General features: G+C 40.4%; 1 protein-coding gene across 1 annotated transcript; it reads right to left on the bottom strand.

Moving 5' to 3' along the window:
• Positions 1 to 890: 890 nt before the first annotated feature.
• Positions 891 to 20,166, bottom strand: LOC115018208 (integrin-linked protein kinase-like). The gene is given in 14 exon segments (XM_029447098.1): positions 891 to 2,481; positions 2,621 to 2,751; positions 5,395 to 5,494; positions 7,059 to 7,180; positions 7,371 to 7,498; positions 7,731 to 7,840; positions 7,919 to 8,004; positions 8,215 to 8,298; positions 8,390 to 8,486; positions 8,588 to 8,683; positions 11,072 to 11,131; positions 11,133 to 11,238; positions 18,532 to 18,796; positions 20,009 to 20,166. Coding segments are annotated over 13 exon segments (1,359 nt in total). The 5' UTR covers positions 18,621 to 18,796; positions 20,009 to 20,166; the 3' UTR covers positions 891 to 2,331.
• Positions 20,167 to 21,557: the final 1,391 nt, after the last annotated feature.

Raw genomic sequence — 21,557 nt, 5'->3', positions numbered from 1 at the left:
CTTACCCCAAGTGAAGGAGTTCAAGTACCTCGGGGTCTTGTTCGCGAGTGAGGGGACGATGGAGCGAGAGATTGGCCGGAGAATCGGAGTGGTATTGCAATCGCTTTACCGCACCGTTGTGACAAAAAGAGAGCTGAGCCAGAAGGCAAGGCTCTCGATCTACCGGTCGATCTTCGTTCCTACCCTCACCTATGGTCATGAAGGCTGGGTCATGACCGAAAGAACGAGATCGCTGGTACAAGCAGCCGAAATGGGTTTTCTCAGGCGGGTGGCTGGCATCTCCCTTAGAGATAGGGTGAGAAGCTCAGCCATCCGGGAGAGACTCGGAGTAGAGTCACTGCTCCTTTACGTTGAAAGGAGCCAGTTGAGGTGGTTTGAGCATCTAGTAAGGATGCCACCTGGGTGCCTCCCTAGGGAGGTGTTCCAGGCACGTCCAGCTGGGAAGAGACCCCGGGGAAGACCCAGGACTCGGTGGAGAGATTATATCTCCTCACTGGCCTGGGAACGCCTCGAGATCCTCCAGTCGGAGCTGGCGGATGTGGCCCGGAGAAGTTTGGGGTTCCTTACTGGAGCTGCTGCCCTCACGACCCGACCCCGGATAAGCGGTAGACGATGGATGGATGGATATTATTATTACATATTGCCATTAATTTCAACAATCAAATATGATATATTTATATTGCCTAGAAAAACCATTGCCTTTTTAGTTTATTTTAGTTATAATAATATACTCAACTCATACCAAATATACCAAAAGCCCTATTCCATGTTGAATTAATTACTAGTAGTTGCCTGATATTCTGTTTAATGCTGACATTTCACAGCTCATAGAATTATTAACTTAGAAAGTTTACTTTTTCCAAATTACTCAAAAGCATCACATTCACACATTCAAGTTGCCCATATTTTTCCTTTTTAATATACTTAATACTTTTATAAATACATACATTTGTATAAGTCATTCTTGATTTTGGCTTCAACCTGTGATTCAGCACAAACAAGCAAGCTGGTGGAGGCACAGAGACAATGCAGGTAGAAGAAACAACCCATGAGATTGATATAGTCAGAAGTAATAGAGGACCAAAGCAATAGTAACAAGTGAGAAAACAACTTGACAGTTTACAGGATGTTAACACCACCCCTCAATGTCCCAGACACCTTCTGTTGGCAGGTACTGATGTAGCTATCAAATTGGGAGGAATGGCAGTCCCCATGCTCAACAACAAAACAACAAATGATAACTGTACCAATGATATCTATGAATAAATTACAGTCTGGGTTACAGTATTCATTCCTGACACTGGATTACATAGATTGCCAGTATTCAACATGAAAATAACACTTGAGTTAAGCGCAAACACTTTTAGACATCTTGAAAAGGAGATTATACTCTTTGTTGAAAAGTACAGTTTACAAGTATTTGATTGTAACATTAAGATTTTGAAGGGAACATAATGAAAATAAAGTAGATGATATTAAATAATATAGTTAATTATGTTGCGTTGTTGCAATTAACGAGAATCAGCAATCGTGCAATGCATTTTGAAAGTAATCTTCAAAATATTGCATTGATCAACACTGACATTTTTTCGGCACTGAAAATAAAGTTTGTATGGCCAGTCAGTTACATCATTGTCAGAAGGTCAAGCTGTACACGTCACAACACAGCCAAGCTGAAAGGTACAACACTGCTAAGTACTTTCACAGGCACCACTCATTCATATACATTTCTTTAATCTTACATGTTGTTTAAATGCTTGGTTTCAGACACTTGTCATGCTTGCCCAGTTGCATACAGTTTTTTGCCAACACAACACAGTTTTCCCACAATATGTTATTCGTTAAGAGCCACTATTATAGAGGAGCAGTTTCCTTACACGGTGACTCTTTGTTTTTTTTTTATAGTGAGCCCACTCCCAATAAGAAAACTAAGGCCTTAAATCCACTGAAGCACTGCAGCAGGCTGTCAGGCTGACCTCCACAGGTTATTCAGTGTAGAAGAAGATTGTACTCAGTCCACATGATTATAGTTTAGAAGATGAACAGTCAATATTAAGCTCCTGCGAAGACAGCATCAGCGGTTCAGTGACAAAGATGAAGACAATAAAAAAAAAAGCTTGATATCACATTGAAAAAAGAAAAAGACGACGTAAAAGACGTGACTGCGGCTGCATTCATCTCAGAAGCAGAAGCTACAGTGCTGTTGAATGCATCGCTAGAGTAAGGGTTTAAGGCAATACTGGTAAGCACCACACCACCATTTCAGAGAGATATTTGAGGCAATATATCCTCTAATTCAACGGTTCAGTACAAGAGGGCAGGGGAGGTTTTTCACTTGTCCTGCATTTTCTCCAGAATTGGCACAATCATGTCAAATTTGGGCCTCTTTGCTGGATCCTCGTTCATGCATATCTTCATGAGCTTGCAAATGTGGGGCGAAATGCCAGGGGGGATAGTGGGCCTCAAACCCTCCAAGGCAACCTGAGAGACAAAACAGACAAATGTTTGGTATGGCAGAAAAATATTCTTGAATGCATTAAAGCTATGAGTTACAGTTTATTTAGCCTGCGAGCATTTTCCTCAGCTGGTAATGTAATGTGCGAAAGATAGCTCTGCTAACCTTCATGCCAATTTCCATGTTGGAGAGGTCAGCATACGGCACTTCTCTGGTCACCAACTCCCACAGCAGGATGGCAAAGCTCCACATGTCTGCTGACCGACGGTTGATCTCTTCTGGCTTCTTCTGCAGGGCTGTGATCACAAAGGGCAACGAGTGAAGGTTATTCAGAGCAAACACACTGAACTACACAACAGGAGCTGCATCCCACTAAATCCTGCAAAAAGCACTTCTATTCAAGCGCAGGTTTGTGACCATTCGGTTGAAATGCAGGATTTCTACATGATTGTGATTTATTTCAGCAACAACATAAATGAATAGCTGGAAGGTTTTTGTAGGTAATATAGGTTTCAATGCTAACATTCTCTGAATACAGACTGCATTCAGTTATGCAGTTATTATTAGCTCCGCCTAGGAGGTTATGTTTCTTCTCTTTGTTTGTCTGTGAAAAGGATTATGGGAAAACTACAGGCCAAATTTTCATGAAACTTGATGGAAGGGTGAAGCATGGGAAACGGAGGAATACATTACATTTTGGAGCGGATCCAAATCACGGGGCGGATACACACATAAAGTTTTGTTTACATTGCGAGATAGGGCTATTGTGCTGCATTCATGTGGTGTCAGAATAAGTGGAAAAATGTGTTCCCTCGTTCATGGAAACTGCTATCAACATGTCAGAAAACAGCAAAAGCTTAAAAATGAAATATTTATATCATGTATATAAATACACATATGATAATATCTTTTCAATAATTCAGCATTTTTTGTATGCTTTTGTACAGTTATGGTTCCCTCTGCACCTACACTCGTAATTCAAGTGACTAATTTGCCAATTTCTATAGATATCTTGATGATATAGTTATCGTGAAATAGTGAAAATCTGATATCCCTAGTGAGTGGTCAAATATCCATCCATTGATTGATGGCCAGGGAATAGTAGCTTACCTTATGTAGGACACAATTAACCATTAGCCACATACACACACACTTGTGCTGCATCTCTGTACTTCAGTTATCATCTAGTCTCTATGGGTGGTCATCATAAAGCGCCATAAGGAAATGCCTTTACATTTTGAATTTGTAACCTATGCAACACCACAGCAGAGTCTGGTAGTCTTCCAGGACTTAAATCATGATTTAAGATTATAAAAAATAAAACATATACCGGTAATAGACTCAAAACTATTGACTATAAATGAGAAATATCATTAGATCGCCTGAGGAATACCAGTGTTTGACGGACCTCAGCGTCTTTGTATCCAAATTAAATCTCAAGCTCCTTTTATCTATTCCAGTAAGTGATGCATTAAACAAAAAACATGATGAATCATGACGGACATGTAGCCACTTTTATTAGAATATAGATTATATTCAGGATTAAAGTTTAGAGTTTCTCCATGTTACTGGTTAGAAAAGACGTTCATGCTGAAGATACAGTATATCTCAAAAGTGAGTACACCCTTTAGATTTTTGCAAATATTCTGTTATATCCTTTCAGGGGATAACATTATCCTACTGAAACTTTGATATAACTTAAAGTAGTCAGTGTGCTGCTTGAATAACAGTATAGATTTATTGTCCTTTGAAAATTACTCAGTACACAGCTGTTAATGTCTAAACAGCTGGCAACAAAAGTGAGTACACCCCATAGTGAACATGTCCTAATTGTGCCCAATGATGTTGTTTTCCCGCCCTGGTGTCATGTGACTCGTTAGTGTTACAAGGATTCAGGTGTAAATGATAAGCAGGGCTGTTAAATTTGGTGTTTTGGGCACAATTCTCTCTGAATGCTGGACAACATGGCACCTCATGGCAAGGAACTCTCTGAGCGGCTGAAAAAAAGGATTGTTGCGCTTCACAAAGATGGCCTTGGCTATAAGAAGATTGCCAACACCATGAAAATGAGTTGCAGCACAGTGGCTAAGATCATACAGCGGTTTTCCAGGACAGGTTCCACTCGGAACAGGCCTCGCCAGGGTCGACCAAAGAAGTTGAGTCCACGTGCTCAGCGTCATATCCAGAGGTTGGTTTCCAAAAATAGACGTGCGAGTGCTTCCAGCATTGCTGCAGAGGTTGCAGAAGTGGGATGTCAGCCTGTCAGTGCCCAGACCATACGCCGCACACTGCATCAAATCGGTTTGTATGGCCGTCGCCCCAGACAGAAGCCCCTTCTGAAACCGATGCATAAGAAAGCCCGCAAACAGTTTGCTGAAGACAATGAATCCAAGAACATGAGTTACTGGAACCATGTCCTGTGGTCTGATGAGACCAAAATAAACCTGTTTGGGTCAGATGGTGTCCGGCGTGTGTGGCGGCACCCTGGTGAGGAGTACCAAGACAAATGTGTTTTGCCTACAGTCAAGCATGGTGGTGGCAGCATCATGGTCTGGGGCTGCAAGTACTATTGAATTCCTCATTTTAGTCAAATATGTACATCTGTGTCTTATCAAAAGCAACACTTTCGTTTCGGTGCTCTCCATTTCATGGCTCACCACCCACTATACCTACACTGTGTGGAGGTTGTTTCTATGGTAACATGTCAGCTGTATCTCACACAGCCATCATGCTCCATAAATAGTCACTGCTGCAAATGTTCCCTGGTTATTTTCACATTTTGTGATCAGTTTATGTTTCTTGGATTTCACTGTATCTCGAGGGGAAATCAGCTGTAGATTAAATTGAGTTCTGAGACCATCTAGAGTTTCCTGTATCCATCATACACACTCGCGGCTTCAGCTGTCACTTTGGATCTGTGCTGTATGAGTGATGCCTACCCTCGGGGGCTACCCATGCAGGCGAGTACATCCTGCCAGGACACTGGAAGGAGAACTTGACATCTGCCATGCTGATCCTGGCTGTCATGTCTTCATCTATCTGTGGAAACAAGGAACACAGACTGAGATGTCACTTTAAAGCAGGGGTCGGGAACCTTTTTGGCTGGGAGAGCCATAAAAGCCAAATATCTTTTTATGTATTTCCTTGAGAGCCATATATTTAATAAAATTGAATGCAACTTTATGCGTGCATTTATTAAGAATAACACGTCTCCGAGTACTAATAGCGGTATCAGTGTTTCATTGAACACGTGCTCTTTTATTAAATAAACTAAACGCTTATGTTATTTATCTCATTTATGTGCACGTTTCTGTGACTACTGCACGGGTGTCAAACTCAAGGCAATTATATCTGGCCTGCGAGAAAATAGTCATATGTCTGTCATAAGTGGCCCGCCGGTTTTGGTAATTAAATCAATGCATGGCACAACCACGGGAAATACAAATTTGAGGAAGTATCTAAATGTGTGAGAAATGAAGCTGTCCCGGGACAAACTGACGGGACTGACGACAGATGGAGAGTCTGCGATGTGATGAAAAGAGCAGATTAGTTTTGAGGATGCGGGAGAAGATACACAGTCAGCTGCATCCTACACCAGGAAGCGCTGTGTTGTAAAGCTCTGGGACTGGAACATGTAATAAGCACCGTAACACAGACAGGAAACTTTATAAGAGTCAATTTAAGTCTTTTCTGAACATGGCGGTGCGATGGCTGAGTCGAGGGAAAGTGCTGAATTGATTTTTTGAGATGCGTGAGGAAATCTGCCAGTTTTTGGAAGCAAAGGGAAACACACCACAGATCTCTGGGACGATGTGAGCTGGACTGACATAACGAAGCATCTCACTGTTAAACCTGCAGCTTCAGGGCCGTGTGATCACGGACATGTATGATGCAGTGAGAGCGTTCCAAGCCGAGCTGCCTGTGGGAGACTCTGATGCAGCAAGGAAGCTTTGGTCACTGCGTGTTTCCAAACACTGACAAACACTTCCACCGCTGTGTTCCCGACAGCATTCTGCTGATAAACTGAGCGCATTTGCCGACTTTGCAGCTCAGAAATGAAAATTGAACTGCTCAGCAATCCGTTTGCAGTTGACTTAAATATGTTCCATATCTTTTTGCACTTTATCCAATATGTGTATCCTGTTCAATAAATGTGGACCGTGTTTGGCCCTCGACGTAGTCCCCGTTTTTAATGTTGGCCCTCTCTGTGATTGAGTTTGACACCCCTGGCTGCTTGCTTTGCGCAGTTTCTCCTCTGCTCGGTTTCGCGAAGGGAGGGGCTTCACTGCCGACACACACATGTGCGAACACACCCACAGTCAGAGACAGGGCGGAGAAAAGGAGAGAACAAAAAAAAATTATCCACTGCTAAAAGGTTTACTTTAAAATGACACAGTATAATTATTTATTACTTGATTACTAAAACTGTCTGCGAGCCATATTGTGTCATCGAAAGAGCCATATATGCAAACATTAGGTTCCCGACCCCTGCTTTAAAGTGTAACATCACGGTTTTCTGTGTTTTTTTAGGAACACAATTTCCTTTGTAAGGTCAGTTCACACATTTATGTTCCTGAAAACTATGCGTAAAAACACAACTTACCATAACACTCTTGCTGTTGAGATAGTGGCGAGGGATCATGGGTTCAAGTGTGTGCAAGAAGGCCATTCCACAAGCAATGTCCAGCGCAAACTTCACCGCCTGCGTCTGGTCCACCACAAAGTCTGACAGCAGGAAGAGTGATAAATCATAACAGGGTTTTAGCCACCATTACTTTCAACACATAAAAGGATGACAGTGAAATGCTAATGTACAAAAAGTGATGGCAACATAATGGCAAATTGCGTAAGTGCAATAAATCACAAATCCCTGCAAGCCAAGTGCAGGTTTTGTGACCAGAGTAGAAGTACTCACTGGTGCCTTCATGCAGCACGTTGTAGAGGGAGCCATAAGGCATCCAGTGTGTGATGATGATGGGGTGAGGGGCGGGAGGAGACTGACATGCTCCCAACATAGGTAGGACATTCGGGTGGGAAAATATCCTGGGATGGAGCCCAAGAGGGAGGGACAGGGGAGAGAGACAGACGGATAGAAAGACAGACATACAGACAAAAAGAAGGAAAACCACAGAGGATTTGACATAAACAGACGGCTTGTGTGAGATGCAAATAAACAATACATAAAGTTTGGTTCAACACAATGTAAACAGACAAATGAGTGGACACAACAACACAGAAAATAGAGGCTGTAGAAAAGTCTGGATTAAATAATAACCTGAGTTTGGGATATTCCTCATTGAAGTCTCTGCTTTTCCTTGTGGTCCAGTCACGAACTTTGAGCACCTTAACAACAACCTCATTCCCTTGCCAGCGTCCTTGCCACAGCTACAGAGAAGAATTAAATATAGTTAAGGTGAAATTAAGGACCATTCAGTATGATAAAAGGAATAAGATCAGAAGTACCTCTCCAGACTGGTTCTCGTTTACTTTAGCCAGCAGAGAAAGCTGTTTGTAATCAATGCCTGCGTGTTTGTTCAAAGTGCCGTTGCCTGAAAAACACAAGATGGAGTTCAGACAAAAGCCCCAGTATTCACACAACAACTATACAGGTGAAAAAGTGGTGGAAATTTCAAACACCACATTTAGATTTATTGGGAGGCCAGCAAGGAACATTGTTCCCTTTCATGCAGCACTGTGATCACACTGACGGACGGTAACTGGTCAGCTAATCAACTGGTTTGTGTCTGTGTGGGACTCACGGGGTCGAGTCCTGGTGGTGCCTTTCCAGAACGTGTCTTTGAAGGGAATTTTAGTCAAATTCTGTCCACTTTTATCAGCTTTTTCTGGTAGATGAAGGGATAGTGTGCAATGAGAAAATTGAACACAAAGAAAATCAAGAATACATTTGAACCTGTTGGAATGAGGTAAGGATACCTCTGAGGAGTTCACTCAGGTGTGGTTTGGCTTTGTCCAGGGGAGTTTCCCCATATTTGTTACAGATGCTCACCTGAGCCCCATTAGTCAGGAGGTCCTGAGTGAAAGGACAGATTGGTGTCATCAACATTTTAATAGTTTATCATGATGGGAATTAGACATAAAAGCAGCTTTAATGCCACCAGTGGGCACACTAACATCAGCCACTTGGTCTTGGCCCCAGAAGCAGGCGTAATGCAGCGGTGTGTTCCCGTGTTCATTGGCTGAATTAATGTCTGCTTTGCACTGGATCAGCTGAAAGAGAAGCAGAAACAAAAGGATTATTTGCAAAACACATCTTGTTTGGGCTGTATACAGGGATGAGTGTTAATGCTGCCAACAAAAATACTGGAAGTATGTCTTGCCTGTGGACACATACCAGAGGTATTGAGACATGTCTAACATTAAACGCAATTCTAAATCAGACACCCCAGAGCAGAGGCCTCACATTATGGCATACAATACAATAAGATATCCTCATGCTGTTTCTGAGACTAAAGTTAATGTTTCTAAACAAATATATAATACGACAGGTGTTGATGATTACGAAGCCTTTCAACAGAACATGCAGTATACCCGTGGGGTGCATCTTACAAGGAATCCTGCAAATGTATGTTTATTATGCTGCATTGGAGCTTTTGCACACACAGACTGTGAATGGATCGCATACTGCTGGTTGATTGATTGGTTGTTGCAGCTGCTGAATAAAGTGAATCATGGCCAGAAAATGTCCTTCAGCCGTAGATTTAGCCTGCAGCTGATGCATTTGTCCTGTAGTCCAACACAGTGTTACTCATTGCGCGGCTCGCCAAGCTGTAATTGATGGTTTGCGTGGCAGTGGGCTTAATAATATAAGTCAATACAGATATTTCATAAAAACAAGCAGGGCTATTACATATAACCTATTAAAACACTGAAAGTGTCTGCTCTATTGGTCTACAAATAATAGATAATAATAATTGATAAAAGATGCAAATATCTATATACAAGATATTTAAACTCGGCACTACACTGACAGTTTTGGCGGTCTATCAGCACTACAATGGTGAATGTGCTCTTGGACGGGTAGATACATGGTGGACTAGTATAGAAATAAATGAACTTAAGCGCATTAAAAATATGTTAACATTAAGCATGTTTATGAATATGGACATTTGCTAAAAAATAATTGATATCGCTAAATTTGAACATTTAAATTGGAGGATACTACGACCAACCTGGCACTTCATACGTCGCGTTAGCTTGGCTCCGGTTTACTCGTTTCACCATTTCATGCTAGTTAGCGTGTGTTTCTACAGACGTAAAATGGGTTGATTTCTTATTAAATAGTTGCACACCAGGTGGACAGAAACAAAGTGTGACACACAAGGAAAATTAAGATTTGTCTTTTGAGCATCCAACCACCGCAAATCGAGAGGAAGATGCTGGAGATGTGGTTTGTGGACAGACAACAGCTGCCCCCGTTAAAAAAGAAAGAAAGGTACGAGCCATACAAGACGAGCAAAGGACGTTTCAAGTCAAGTGGACAGAAGAGTTTGTATTTGTCCTCCACGAGTCGAACCCTTCGTGCTTAATGTGCAAACAGACCCGCTCTGGTTTCAAGAGAAGTCATTTGGAGCCGCATTTCTAAACGACGCATCCAAAATTCAACGAAATTTACGCACCTGGAAGAGAAATTAGTAAAAAAATAAAATAAAATTAGAGCAGCTTTCTTCTTCCGTTTCTGGACAGCAAAGACTCGTACACAGGACAACTAATACAGCTGAACGATTAACTGAGGCATCTTTCGAGATCGCATGGATTTTGGCTCTGGGAAAAAACCTTCTCAGACTCACAAATTGTGAAAGACTGCTTTTTGGCTTCAGCAGAAATATTGTTTGCAGAGTTTAACAACATCATCCCAGTATTAAGCTAATCCTGCTTTTATTGAATGCATTGGTTGGCTGCATTGCATATTGTATGTTCTGGTTGGGATGACAGATTAATAAGCAGACGTGCTTTTTATGACGGGATGTAGCTTTTCATACTTTGCGGTAAAAGTGGCTCTCCTATTGGCTTTGTCCTATCAATGTGGCTCTCACGTAAAACATAGTGAAGACCACTGCTCCAACCCCTTTAAGATATCTTTGAAAAATTAGCAAATGGGAAAACTAACCGACCATGAATAAATAAAAGATTAATAAACATATTTTGAGGGAAATAACTAAATACCTTTACTTTCTTTCACATCATAAATTGCTTTTGTAGTAGTAAGCAGGTTTAGTTGCAGCCATTAAAACATTACATTTTCCTTCTACACTCACAGATGCTAAATCTCCCTTACTCTTGCAGTTGCACATAAGCATGTCTTATGGTAAAATGGCAAGAACAGACAAGACCTGTGTATCTGTAATTGCTCTTCAGATTACATCATTTTAGGTTTCATAATATCCTGTGCTTATGAAGCAAACCTAAAGAGACATAGATTCATTTTGGCCCATGAGATCTTAACACCTGCTCGTGTCAGTTTCACAGCTCTGGCTATATTCTGACAAATAGACCGCAGAGAGTCTGTCAGTTGAGTTACAGGATGACCAAAGGAACCAGGAAGGAACATTTTCCAGCATCACTGTGAGCCTGCCCCAGTGTTTACATGAACCCTACCTTTCCCACGATGTCACGATGTCCATGACTGGAGGCCAGGTGCAGAGGCGTGTCGTCCCCCCCGATTCATGACGTTAATGCGAGCCCCTCTCATGATGAGCATGTCCACCACGCTGGAGCGGCCCTCCCTGCATGCCCAGTGGAGAGGGCTGAAGCCGTGGTCATCTCTACAGAGAGAGGAACATTCATATTCAGCACAGGTATCACAAAAACCTTCAGCACAGCAAGGACTTTGCAACTTTTTCTGCCAGTCCTGCAGTTCTTCAAAGAAAGAAAGAAATATACCAACAACTTCAGGCCCACGGCAGCTCACATTGAGTTTTCCCCCGCAAACAACCTTGTGGTATAACTGGCATGTGGCCAAGTGTAACAGACTTGGAATGTTTCTCGATTTCAAAATATGACTTTAAAAAAAAAAAAAAAAAAAAAAGGACAACAAGTATGAATTCCAGAGAAAAACTGGGTGGATATCATGTAGATCAGTTCAATGAGAAGTTTTGCTATGGCCTAATGCATAGAGAGTGCTTCAAAGTAAAAACATACACTCACACTGGATAAGGTGTAGATAATAAACTAATATAGCAATTCTGCAATAAATATCTTCATACGGTTTCCACCCCATTTCTACCTAAATATCGGAAACGCTGCTCAGTATAACGAAATACATTTTGAAAGCATTGTAAAATACAGCCACCAAAATGATCATACAGTTGATTCAACGCTTCTCTAAAACAGTTTCAACACAAACTGAGTGTTATAACTTTCATGAAGGTAGGATTTTCTGCAGGGTTGTTGTATTGGACTGTATTTGTTTTTAGTTTGATGTACCTTATAAACTAGCAATGGAGAGTATCCATCTGAAACTGCAGCATTAAGTTGTTGTTCAGCACTATGACAGGGACGCTCAGCTTTGGGAGAACACAATGAACAAGTTGTTCATCTGTACTTCTGTCACCCTCCTAAGAAAAAGGAAGTTGATGCAACTCAGACTGAGCTAATAGACCTCTGGTGCTCAACATTCCTCTTCATCTCAGTGACACTGGCAGCGACACATGTAGGACAGTGGGCCCCAATAACCTGGCAGAGTGACTGATGGCGTACCTCCTCAGAGAGAAACAGATCAAGTCACACTAAGAGCCGAGCAAAAGAGAGTCGATCAAGAAAAGGCTGGAAAAAAAAAAAAAAATCAGTAGGCCGAGCATTTGCTGCAGTCCTTATAAGGCCCAGTGAGACTTCCTTCAGTGGCGCTACACACACACACACACACACACACACACACACACACTCCAGCTGCTCTGTGTGATTGTGTCATTCTTCATGTCTCTGCCCTCTCCGCCTGGCTGTGGTCACCTCCTCCGCTCATATTAAGTTTCCTCCCTTATCCCAGTCCCTCAACTCCCTCATCCTCTCATTCAGATCCATCCTCTCCCTCTCAGTTTCACTGACACAGCTGGACTTCACTGAAGACATGTTCCACTTTCCGTAGACTTTCCTTTTCCATGTGGGCTCTATTGTTTGTGCACACAGCACAAACCTCCAGAAAATAAAGTTATGCACTTGCTCTGAAATTATGAGAATGGAAACGGCATAATAATGTGATCTGAGAACTGAGGGAGTATTATGAAACTGCAGGAATCTGAACCCTCTGAACCCTCAACCCCGCCATCAATTCACTGGCTTGTATTCACACATCCTGCAGAGCTCGGCTCAAAACCACCAAGAGTCCCACAGAGACCCTCAGACCCACAACACACAGCTATCTGTGCATCTGGGTGACCTGCTGCAGTCAACCAGATCTGCTCTGCGTACAATTTCCTCTCAGACCAAAAGGCCAAATCCTAAAAAACTAATAGCCTAAGTTTATGAGAGGAAAACTCCCCAGAGCCTAACTTCTCTGATTGTATTAGTCTTCTGAGTTAAGGACCAGTCTGTTTAGGGAAGGAAGTAGTTATAAAGTCGAAGGCTGTACAGAAACAAAATGACCATCCTGCGCATCTGTATGATATTCAGTATGTGCAATAAGAAGGGATCAAACAATGATTTTTAATTCTTTGATTTAGTGAATCAACAGAAAATGTATCTGCAACTATTTTGAATGTTGATTTATTCATTGTTTTAATCTTTTAGCAATCAAAACCTTTAATTATATGATTCAAGCTCCTCCAATGTGAGGATTTGATGCCTTTTTCTGTTTTATATCATTGTTAACTAACAATCTTATAAACACTACAACTAGTTTGTGTGTGTTGGTTGGACACAAGAACACATTTGAAGATGCCAGCTTGGACCAATTGATCTATGGCACTTTAAATCGATAATAAAAATAATCATTAGTTGCATCTGCTTTTTGGTATTAAAAAGATAGTATGTAGACCGTCTCTCTTTTCTTCTTCCCGTTTAGATCTTAAGACATTATGCAACTTTTTTTCATATTACAATGTTTATTACAAACGACAAAAAGTGCAGGATTTTTTCATCCTGACAAAAGAAGGGCACCCGTCCACATACAGCAGCTGAAAATGTACTACTAACACATCAAGTGAGGCTCAGGCATTTCTATTCGGGGGCTCTTTTTATAGGGTAGATTTTCCCTTTAAGCTAGCTTCATCCCCACAACCCAAAGGCACTCGAGTGCCAGGGTTTTCTCCTGCTCACCCCCTCCAAACTGCCTGCGGTAATTTATTTCAGGCACTTCCACCTGCCAACAGTGCTCAGTTTGGCAGACGGAAAAGCCAGAGGAAGAGCCCCTGTCTGCACCCTGTAGGTCTCTGCCCCGACATCCCCACCAGGTCTATAACAAGACTCAAAAGCAAGAGAGGGAAATTAAAATCACACAAACACGAATATCATTTGTAAGGGAAGACCCTGGTATTTGTATCTAGGAGCTCGTGAAAAATAAGATGTATCAGATTAAGTAGGCTACAGCTGTTAAATCAATGTGTCAGATACAGTATCAGACTCGATATCCTCAGTTACCCAATACGAAAAGGCCGATCAGGATAGGGCCACACAAAAATGTGATCAGGACATCCCTACACATATTATTGTGTGGCCAATACATTATCTTCAGAGTCAGAAAACTATCATTATTGTTCTGATCATTTCAGTTGAGAATTAAATCTGATCACGTAGCGCCTTTTTTGCAGACGAGGGAACCTGTTATTATAGTAACAGGGATAAGGACTGATCCTAAATGAAACAAAAGAGTATTGTTAAAGTCAATTCTTCATCCAATCAGGACTGTAGAAATAAGTGATTGAGATTAGCAGAGAGTGAGAGCATACCCGATACTCTGTGTTACTTATTCACAAAAACTGCCAACACGGGTCCTTCTGAAACTATTACTACCTGCTCCCACAAGCCTCTCTCGACCACCGCCTGCTTGCAATAGTTCCCACTGCAGGGCGACAGGCTCATACTGTTGCTCCCACCAAAGAGGTTAAATATAAAATCTGTATATTCGCACTGTAAATCTACCTCCTTCCCAAAACAAGGATCCTCAAACTTAACAACATGGTAAACTCCATAAAAATAAGTGCAGTCCTACTGTCCATAAAATTCATGAGGGCCAAGGAAAGTATTGGGCTCAAACTCGTTTTACACATGTGCAGGGCTTCTTTTGGATGTGCATTTACACAGGAGGCTAAATACAGATAACCATCAAAGCCACAATTACACACTCGTAGGCCAAATAAATCATAAGAGCATTGACCTCAGTCCTCCTCTGAGACACAACACAACACGAATGTGGCACTGAGGAATGTAGAGGGTCTAATAAACCTTACATTTGTAATAAACACTTTTTTTATACAAATAGGGCTGCAACAGACAATTATTTTCAATATCGATTAACATGACAACTACTTTTTCAATTAATCATTTGTTCCAGAAAACGTTGTGCACCAAAATGTCCTGAAGCCCAAGATCACGTGTGTTTTGCACAACTGTCTGACCAACAGGATAGAAAACACAAAGGTACTGTATTCAATTATTATTACGTAACACAAGTCAGCACATCTGAGGCTGGAACACACAACTTAAACTATTGATCAATTGTTGCCGATTAATTTTCAGCCAATTGACTCATTTAGAGGAGAAACCTTTAAAACCTTCGTAGATCTTCAGAAAAGTATTTTGTTACGATACAAAATGCCAAAATCTAAACTTTAAATGTCAGGATTTACTGATTTTCTTTGCGATATGCGAAAGTAAACAGGATATCTTTGGGTTTTGGCTCCATGTTTGGACTCTGGGAAAGTATAATGGACATTTTTCCCTATTATCTGACATTTATAAGACAAAATGATTGTTGGCCAGTTGCAGCCTTAGACTAATCAAATGACTGAATAAATGTTTCAGCGCTACATACAACCTAAATTACAAACCACAGCTAATTTTCAACACAAAACTATATCTCGTATTAACATTACGCAAAGAGGCAGTGTAAAACATATTCAGAGAAGACCAGAGGGGAGGATGACTGTAAACATTTAAACTTTGTAATTAGCTCTTGTAAGCTTGGGAGGAAATGTTGAGGGGAAATGAGCGGAGCTATCTAATACCGCTGGGAGATGAATATCAGAAACACATAAGTGGAGGAGAGGAATGTGATGTTCTGTCACTTACTGTGCATTTCTCTTTTGAAAAATTCACTATTTACCCCCCCCTCACACACACACACACACACACACACACAAAGATCCTCTGTCTCGTCACACATAACTCTTAGAGTCCTGCCCCACTACAATACTCTCCTCCCCCTCTATCTCAGTTTTGGTAGGTGGTAGATGTTTCCCTCGAGGCCCGTGTGTTACTCCTTGTAAGGACATTCAGCATTCCACTACTACTCTCTGTCGGGAGTTACATCAGTGTAAACACACAATCGTTGAGGAGAGCAGCAAATATTACAGAGAGGATGTGATCGGCTGAGATATAGTCGGCTTATTGAAATATAAGAAGTGAAGAATTAGAAGTTCTGTAGGGAAATGAAAAGGCAAGAATAAATGCGTTTCACCCACTGGGGGAGATCTATTAACCGGAAAAGGGAACTTGACATGCAATCAGCTAATGGTCGAGTCACATGTAGGGTATGCATGGCTCCACACTGACTTGATGCAATCACGCCGTCTAAACAATGGGAAAATGAAATGAAAGGGAAAACTGAACACAAACACAAAGTCATGCGTCAAACGTAGACATTAAAAGGGAGAACGAATCTCTCTTCATTTCTCTACAAATGATTACGTTCAAAATGGAAAATTGGCATCTAGCGATTGCTGACTATTGCATATTATTATACTTTAAAAACTTAAATTATTATTTTTAAAAAAGGTATGAATCCTTTAAAAATGTCTTAAGGCCCTGTCACACATATCCGTATGACAGAAACGTATGCCGGAGCATACGAAATATCGGCAATAGGTTGATATAAATTAAGGGTAAATTGTGATCGTTCGAAGGACGCAGACGACACGCCGAACACGCCAGACACACGGCCCTGTCACACAGTCACACAGCTCCGTATGGAAGAAACATGCCGGCGTATACGAAAAGTAGCTCAAAATGTGTCAGAGTCCAAATACGTCCAACTTTTCCACAGCGGTGTTGTAGCTGACGCATACATAACGAATTATTATACGTATGTCAAACATTGATAGCGTATCACTTACAAAACGTATCAGAGCGTCTGGCCAACGGAGCTGGAAAAGTGCCATTTGGTTCACGTCATGCTGATGCTGGAGAACGGCTAAAATGTACTCTTGTTGCAGCCTCTCAGCATCCTCCATGCTCTCTGATGATGGGGTGATGTATTCATCAAGACGTGCTGTGAAGAAGTGAGGATGATCTACTCACAGGGACCCTATATACTGTATTCAAACCCCAATAAGCTCCCAAAACTCTAGCTGAACGCTAGCTGTACTGTAGAAACACGTTTAATAAGTTCCTCCGTCGTCAGGCATAATTTTACGTACTGTATTTACGTAGGTAAGTATTCACGTACGTATTCAGTATTCACGTATGTCTAACGTCACGTAACGTCTGCATATCGTATGAAGCACACGTCGGGTATATCCGGTAATTTTGAACATGCTCAAAACATCAGCGTTCAACAACGCACCCCAGCGTAACACAGCGAGCTCTTAACGAATACTACTTATACCTTACCTTATATCAACGTAAACCAGCTTGTTGCCGATATTTGGTATACGCCATATTTGTGTATATCTTATGCATTCGTTGGGTATTCGTCTGATACATTTTGTATAAGTAAGTGATGCGCTATCAATAGGTTAGACATGTGTATCTGTATATGTTCACTTTTCCGATCTGATGAAAAGTTGGACGTATTTGGACTCACAAACTTTCTTATACGCCAGCATACGTTTCTGCCATACGGATATGTGTGACTATTTAAAAAAACAAAACAAAAATTCAGGAAAACTCTCATAGTGTGAAGAAAACACCACCATATGCATAACAGTAAATAAAAGTTCACTTTTTTATGCAATCAGAACAGTGGGATCTGCATTCGTATTAATCACAGTGAAAAAGAGAGCAGCTCAAAAGGTACACGTCATCATCATTAAATAGATTAACTCATTCTCTCTTTGCTTGCTCTGAAAACAAATACCGACGGTCTGAATCTAGGACAGAGGAGTCCAAAAGCAAAGCTTCCCGTGTGGCCAGCACTACTTCACTGGCAAGTGCCAAGTCTTTTCATTACAGATTCAGCTGAGGATACAGAAGCAGCTCAGGACGGACTGATGATCCGTAACTATCAAACAGACCATTTGTATATTAAACATGTCAAGTCTTACAGAAGTCTGCAGTATTCTGTGAAGTTATGTCTTTTTATTTCACTTTCTGTGTTTCTAAATTCAAATGCAGCAACTGAAAGCTTGACTAACTCTACCATCTCAGCAAGTTTCCTGTCCAACATCACGACATCAACATGTGCCCACAAGGAAATGAGTTCAATCATAGGCCATGATCTCGCTAGGGACTAAAAAGGCGGGCTTTCAGCCTGCACCAGAGATTGTGTTTGAGAATGCAACATTCAAAGTAAGCAATGACAGTTACAGTGTAATTTATATTTCATTGAGATTCTGATTCATGTCACAAGTTAGTGTGGTGGCAAGTTTCATGCAGATTAAGTACAACTGTGCAAAAGCAATTTGTTGAAAAATAAAGATGCATAATCTCAAAACATTCAGTTATTGTCAATTCGGCTGTGCATCAACTTTTTGATGATTCTTCAGCCTGTTTAGATATTTAGTTGAAAACGAAAACAAGCTTATTAGGCCATGGTTAGTGTGATATCATGCTTAGGGGCGTATACTATTTAGATTTTGAGTTCATTTTAAAATCAGCATTTGATTAGCCATGAATGGAAGTGATTTGTGGATACTATTAAAATCCTACTGACAAGAAAATACACTGATAAAGAAACTTTGGCTCACCCTTGATTGAGGTCATTCTCTGTATTGTCCAACCATAAGCGAACTGCCACTGCATTGCCTTCTCGGCATTGCGTGAAGATATCATCCATTTTGGCTAATGTCTTCTCCTTGTCTTAAGGTGCTCCCGTGGGAGTAGGTGAAAAATTGATCTGCGAAAGATGAGAGAGGCGCCCTGAGGTGTTCAGTAGGGTCCTGACCAGCATCAGTCCATCATCTAGGATAATGAGGGACACAATCACAGAAGCTCAACAGCACTCCAGCAACCCTGGAAAAAAAAGGGGACAAAAACATTTTTCAATCAGTTTGATTCCAGACGATAAACCCTCTCTCATATGATCTTGTTGTACAAACCAACAAAGAAGAAATCCAACAACAAAGAAACGTAGTGTTGAGTAATCATATCCGCCCAGGGTGAGCAGTTTACAGCATTGTGACTCACCACATTTGGTTGTGTGTGTGAGACTAGCCCCCTGTACACCATGGTGGATAAATATCGTTATCCAGTGTCATGCTATTTTAAGTACTTTAATATTTGAATGAGCTCTGACATAATTATTTGATTATTCAATAAGTTGATTGACAGAAAATCTATCTGCAACTGTTGTGATAGTCACTCAGTTGTTTAAGACATTTATTAAATGAAAATGTCAATAATGCTATTTTGAATTCTGAGGATTTACTGCTTTTCTCTTTCTTATGTGATACTAAATGAAGCAATTATTATTATTATTATTATTATTAAGGCGTTTTTAATAAACACAATAGATACAGGGAGGGTGTGAATGACATACTTCCTCGTTTTCCACACAGCCTAAACTATGATGAAAAATGTAACTAAATGAAAACAAACAAAGCCTTATTACAAGACATTAGTGAAGACAACAGAGTGTGACAGGGTTAATAAAGGTGGCATGACACTAGCAGAGAACTGGGATCACAATGTTTGACTTCTATCCTCAAAAACATTTCAAAAACTTAATGTTTGAATAAGCCCAGCACTCAAACTTAAAAAACGTATGGTAGATAACACAGCTGTATTGCAGTGCAATGCAACAAGCCTTTAATCATTTGAGGTTGAATGAGTGATTTATGGTCATGTAAATGAACATAAACAATCTGGTGGGTTCATCGTTAACAACCCAGCAGTCTGACTAGCTGCACTGCTATCTAGCTAACACAGAGGGACGGCTCATTAAAGTTATCTGGCTATCCCTTCAGCTCCTGTCAGTAACACCGTGTGCTTTCATTACCCTAGATCAAACTTAAAGAGACTACATTAGCTCCACACATCAGCTACCCTCCTCTGGTTGGCAAAATAAGACACAGGCTAACAAGCTAACAAACTATCTTGACGCCGCCGACTGTCTCCGTTTCTCATTTCACGCTGATTAGACTGAGATAAACACGAAACGATATAAACTGGTGGTTCAAACAGTCCAAGCCGAAATTAAATGTGCCTCCAATACTAGAAACTTACCGGGTGTATTCGCCTGTTGCGGTGTAATGCGGTTAGTAGTTATTAGCAGCGTTATGTTGTCTCCAGTAGATTGAATGCTGCGGGACGTCCACACCCTCCCCGCCGCCGTAAGTACGTGGTAACGTTCAATGGAGGAAGACAGCGTCCCGCCCTCTACAGGCCGCAGAGAGAACTGCAGGAAGGCACAAATATTCACTGCCTCAGGTCATAGTTTTTAAAAGCTTTTACGAAGCATCAACAAATCACAGGTTACAGTTGCAGTAGTGGAAGAATATATTGTACTTATGTAAACGTACTAATACCACAGTGTAGAAATACTCTGTTACAAGTAAAAGTTCTGCATTCAAAATGGTCCTAAATGTATATTACTTAATTGATGCATTAATATTGCCTATAGGCATTACTGTAGACATTACTTCACTGCTGCAGCTGGTAAAGGTGTCTTATTTTCTACTTTAAATACTGCAGGGTAGCTTGTTAGTATCCCCTGGTGATCAATAAAGTTGTATCTGTGTCCATAATAATATATCATGAATTATTAATAAGTAGTATTAATAACTAAAGGTAAATGTAGTAAAATAAGTAAGTAAGTAAAATGCACAATGTTTTCCTCTGAATTATTGTAGAGTATAAGTAGCATAACATGGAGATACCTTGAAAGTGTACTTAAGTACAGCACTTGAGTTATTTTCCACAACTGGTTATTGATGTCCTTAAGGGAAGATCCACCCCAAAAGACTACACAATTGATATTGTATTATTGTTTTATATCCTATGATGTGATATTATGCCTATTATTTCAAATAGTACAAGAATGAAAACTGTAAGGAGACCGTTTTCATGTTTGTACAATGGCTGGAAAGAATTTTTTTCTCCAAGTGTTTAGTTTAAAATTAAGGTTTATTTATCACTTTATTAACTATAAAGTAAAATACAATAATATAAACATATTTTTGTTCAATAGCAAGGTTTAAAAACTGGCAAAACGTTAGATAAAAGATATAAACATTGCACACATTTTTCATACTGTGAAGTGCTTTTATATTTGTGCTATTATTTTTAACACTTTTCACATAAAATTATATTCTAAATTTATGTTTCATATTTATTTTTCTGATTCTGAAAAGCAGACCCATTTTGCAGTAAAATATCGAAGTATGTTTTGAAACATATAGTGTGTAAGTGTGTGCGTGCGTGTGTGTGTAAGTGTGTGTGTGCGTGTGTGTGTGTGTGTGTTTATAGTAGTTGTAATTGGATTAATACATATAGTTTTTTTTAATGCTGGACACCCAGACAAATAATTTAAGAATAATTATAATATCCCACATACATATGATAAAACCACATTTGTGAGTTTTTGATTATCCGGAGACTTGTTGTAAAAAGTATTACAATATACGATTGCTTTTGTTGATGTGTTTTTTTTAAAGTCACATCCACACACACGGTATTATGTATCACTATAAAAATATTGGATATTCAGCTATTGTGTAGGAAACTAAACAAAAAACTTCATGTCCCATAAGTCTCATCAGTGTGTTTGCGTCAT

Source organism: Cottoperca gobio, chromosome 13 (genome assembly GCF_900634415.1).
Source record: "Cottoperca gobio chromosome 13, fCotGob3.1, whole genome shotgun sequence".
Lineage (NCBI taxonomy): Eukaryota > Metazoa > Chordata > Actinopteri > Perciformes > Bovichtidae > Cottoperca > Cottoperca gobio.
The sequence above is the reverse complement of the archived record's forward strand: the minus strand, read 5'-3'. Positions and strand labels throughout refer to the sequence as shown.